We start from the raw sequence: 4,511 nt of genomic DNA, 5'->3' as shown, positions 1-4,511 counted from the left end.
ATGAATCAAGAACATGAGAATAACATTCCAATGAAACTGTAGTGGAAGACAAACATTTTTACGAGCAGCGATAGCTCAGTGCTTCATTTGTATTGTTTTTTTGTCTTGTTTGGTAGCCAAGTTTTCCCCCAAGTTTGTCTGCTACAAGGTTTTTAAAAACTTTAATTACAGTACCTTCAAAAAACTTCTCAAAGTTTTTAAACTATACATTTCAAAATATTCAAAAAAAAGCACACTTCAAAATTTTTTTTAAAAACTACTACACCAAGATACAGTAAAATTTTAGACAAACACTCAAAAGACTCACTTGTCAAACGAGGTCCAAGTTTATCTAGCAAGTCATGTAGAAGCCATCTCCAATTGGTGAGGAAAAGGAGAGAAAGAAAAGGTTAGCATACATAATACTCTAATTTGTTAACCACCTATCCTATCTCGTGCATAGAAACTAATTGCACTCAAATTAATGTTTAATTTAGCATCGAAGATAGATCTGCAGTATTATTATTGGTGCCTGCAAAATTCTATCAAATGCTGCAATTCAAAGAGGAAAAGAATCTACTAGTATAACCAGAAGTCTAAAACGCACTTACTTTAGTACACCCTTAGTTTTTTCACAAGGTTCTTCTGTTTCCCCCTAAAATTACGCGCGCCTCAAGCCAAAACTTCTCCATATTCTTAATTGATTTACTAGTTAGCGTTTTAGATTAGTATTCAAAATCCATGAGCTAATGTTCTTGTGGTAAAGTAAAAATATACTCCCTCCGTCCCGTTTTATTAGTCTTGGTTTTTTTTTCACACAGATTAAGAAAGTGTAATTAATTTGGTTGGAAACATAAATTTAGATTAATAATTTCCTAAAATACCCTTATGCTAATCACGAAGAGTGCATTGGAAAAGCTCAATGTATTCAATGTAGTGAGTTAGTATTTAATAACAATGTATTAATAACAAGATATTTAATAAGGGTATTTTAGACAATTTGAAAGATTATTACATTCCTTAATGGGGAAGTGGACTACAATTTGGGACGGACGAAAAAGGAAAACAAGACTATCAAAGTGGGACGGAGGGAGTAGCATTCCCAACATATTTTCTGCTTTTGGGAGCTTAGCCATTGGTTTTGAAGTACAAATCCACAAGAAGTCCATCTTGTTTTCTGTGCATTCCACCAAGCTGCTTGGCCTCCTGACATGGGAGATTCCTGGTTTAACGCACGCAGTTGAGAAGCTGCGACAATTATATATTTTTCTCGATAATCTATTCAGTTGTGTTAACGCTTGCCTGCTAAGGTATTTGGCATTGAATACATAGAAAAATAAGAAAACAATCCTTTGATTGGACTAAACTAAACTAACATGGTGGTACCGCCCAATTAGCAGTCCAATGGACCAAATGCTATGGAGTTCAAGTATGACTCTTTTTTTTTTATAAAAAGTAAAAGTCATTAACAAATTGTTGAAAATTATCCAACACTATTTGATTTACTTTACTACTACTCTAATGGAAGGTTAAACATACAATACAAATTACATATTTACAATTTAATAGATACAACAGATTTGAAAAAATTATGAACAGATCTAAAAATACAAGAAATTTCAAAATTATTTTCTAATAGATAAATCGCTGTAGATCCCTTATGTGTATGCTGCAATCACCATATTTACTGATCAATGGTTTTAATCTCCAATAATGATGATGAAATCGATCGAAATAAGTCAATAGTTCCAAAAAAAAATTTAGATCCGATAGCTAGATCTAAAATAAGTTAACATTTAACAACAAAAAAACACAAAAATTTCCAAAGGAATCCCTAGGGGAATTGAAAATTCTCACTAGGAATTCCTAGGAAAAACAAAAAACTCCCGCTAAGAAAAAACTTAGGAAAGACTTTATTAGAAAAACAAAACGAACATAATTAATTAAATTGATGACACAAAGGATTAAGAAAAAGGAGTTTACACGTTAATTAGCAACAAATTGTATTTGAAGCTATGTTGACAATCTTGGATTTGAAACAGTTAACCAGTAGATTTATTGATCGGAAGCATCTCCACAAATTAAACTTTTAGCTTGCCCAAATTTTGATTTCATGAATATGAGCTAATGTAAGAGAGGACTAACAGTCTTTCTATTCATTCCTAATTGGCTGTTTTATCAACACACCGGTTTGCGATTCGGGTTATGGTACACCAGCTAGCAACGCTTCGTCCAAATGTAATTTGGTACTGACTGGACATACAAATGCTGCTAATCAATATAAGCTCAGTGTTTTAGTAGACTTTTATATAGCTCAATATGAGCCGGTACTCACAGTGTAATTTTAATCTTATTATCAATAGAACTTTTTATCGATTCTGGGGAAAAAAAAGGTAGAATTGAAGCAAATTCAAAGATTTAAAACATGCACATGGTGAAGATAAGAAGGTAAAACTCAATAGCTGGGATGAGAAAATTATAAAGTATTAATAGTATATCATAAATTTATAGTTGCAAAAAAGTAATATTACAAGCCAAACAATAAATAAAACAAGATGGCAGCAGAATTAATTTGTGGGCTGCAAATCAAAGCAGGACGCAGGTTAAGCCGCAGCCAAGACTATTAATCATATAATTTCTGCTTAGTTTCTACAGATTTCAACTTAATTGGTCAATGGAAGAACTGGTTTCTTGTAAAGCCCCATTTGTTGTTTTCGCTTAAGCTTGATCAAATGGCTTAAAGCTTTTGCATAACGACTCACCATCCTTGTGAACTTCAATCCATTCAGTCCTTCTTGATCATGCTGTTTAACAACCAATTGAAGCTGTGGCTCTTCCTGTGAGAAATGTTGGCTAAGGCTCCTTCCACCGATCAGCTGCTTCAAGCTCTTCTTTTGGTCGTTTTCCGATGCTTCACTCAAACTAATGCTGCCCTTTTCTTCATCCCCAATGGCAAATTCCAGGGCACATTCTTCTTCTTCATGCCATGCTTGAAATGAGCCTTGATCATGATCATCTTCAACGAGATTCAATGATCTTCGAGTCCTCTTTGACATGGATAAATCATAGTGGAATTTATTTGGCTTGGACTCGCTTCCCATTTCCTAGAGCAAATTAATGTAATGGAGCTGTTTCTTGAACAAAGTAATATAGGATTTCGAATCCACAAGGGTTTGCCTAATAAATAAAACTCATGGCTAGTATATAATGATGAATGGTGGTTTGATCATCAAGGGTCTTTTATCTGCCAAAATGTGCAGGCCATTCATTCATCACTGTTCAAAAGGTGGCATGTCAGTTTTCTTGGAAGGTCTATTGATCCGGTCCATTCCTACTCCTTTGGTGTCATCAGACTCATTGGACTAAACTCTGGACTGGAGTTGACATTTTGTACCGTTTGGAAGTGAGAAAATTTTGGTGGCAAATGTATGATATATTGATTATGTTCCTCATTTGGTTGAAATTCATCTCTACCATTGATGAAGTTAACTCCAAAAACAAGATTGGTATTAAGCTGGCCACCCTTCGTTGTCCTACTTACTGATGCAATTATCATTGATGTAGCCCTTGTGCCACCTCCCTCTGAGGTAGGTAACCGCAACTAATAGGACCAGTGCACCGTGCGATTAGTAAAGTTGAAGCAAATTTTCTTTTTCTGTTGCAATTTTTTACCATTTAAAGGGTGCTTGGCAAAGGGAATAGGAAACACTTCAAAAGACAATAAATTAACCTAGTTGGTTTTTAAACTAACCGAAGCTACTTGAAAAGAGAATTAATAGACCTGGTTTTTTTATGGGTTAAAAACAAAAAAGTCTCATGTGGTATACCTAATACACAAACAAGCCCCCCCCGGTTGTTTCAAAACATACAAAACGACACCTCATGTTTTGAACTAAATTATAAACTAACAGAATTCGTTAAAGTTAACAAAAATGACGGTTTCGGTTGTTAAACTTACCGGATTCCATTAAATTTAACGAATTCTGTTAGTTTACAATTTAGCTCAAAACATGAGGTGTCGTTTTGTATGTTTTGAAATCACAGGGGGACTTTTCTATGTATTAGATATACCATAAGGGGCTTTTTTATTTTTATCCCTTTTTTAATTAACGGAAGCTAGTGCACTTGTGCTTGTTGAATCTATTTTGTGTAGATGATACCTTACACTCCATAACAATTATGTCAGAAGCTAATCTTGGATGACAAATATCAGTTGCTTATTGAGGATAAAATTGACGCTTTAGTGATTAATTGAGTTTAGAATGTATGGGTTACAAACTGGTGTTGTTAAACTTGGATTGAACTTTACTTGAGCCCAGGAACAGGTCCAAAAGGCCGTTCTTTTTTGTGTTACAGATATGAAAGTCAAAATCTAAATCATCATAAAGCTTCTTCTTCTTGCTTGAGAGAGCATCAAATTTTGATGTTTTTATCCAATAGTTTGTCTTTGTGCATTGTTAATCACTTATTGCACATCTCAAGCATGCCCTTTAACTGCAATTTCAGAAAAGGAATTGGGTATAAGAAGATGT

The 4,511-nt window shown here is 34.1% G+C and overlaps 1 protein-coding gene across 1 annotated transcript; it reads right to left on the bottom strand.

Moving 5' to 3' along the window:
* Nucleotides 1-2,642: 2,642 nt before the first annotated feature.
* On the bottom strand, nt 2,643-3,080 carry LOC140035572 (uncharacterized). Its single transcript, XM_072076845.1, has one exon. The coding sequence runs from the start codon at nt 3,078-3,080 to the stop codon at nt 2,643-2,645; it is 438 nt and encodes a 145-aa protein (XP_071932946.1).
* Between the last annotated feature and the right edge of the window lie 1,431 nt (nt 3,081-4,511).

Source organism: Coffea arabica, chromosome 2c (genome assembly GCF_036785885.1).
Source record: "Coffea arabica cultivar ET-39 chromosome 2c, Coffea Arabica ET-39 HiFi, whole genome shotgun sequence".
Classification (NCBI taxonomy): domain Eukaryota; kingdom Viridiplantae; phylum Streptophyta; class Magnoliopsida; order Gentianales; family Rubiaceae; genus Coffea; species Coffea arabica.
The sequence above is the reverse complement of the archived record's forward strand: the minus strand, read 5'-3'. Positions and strand labels throughout refer to the sequence as shown.

Coding starts and splice junctions, on each gene's coding strand:
- LOC140035572 (XM_072076845.1), bottom strand. CDS start 3,080: ATGGGAAGCGAGTCCAAGCCAAATAAATTCCACTATGATTTATCCATG.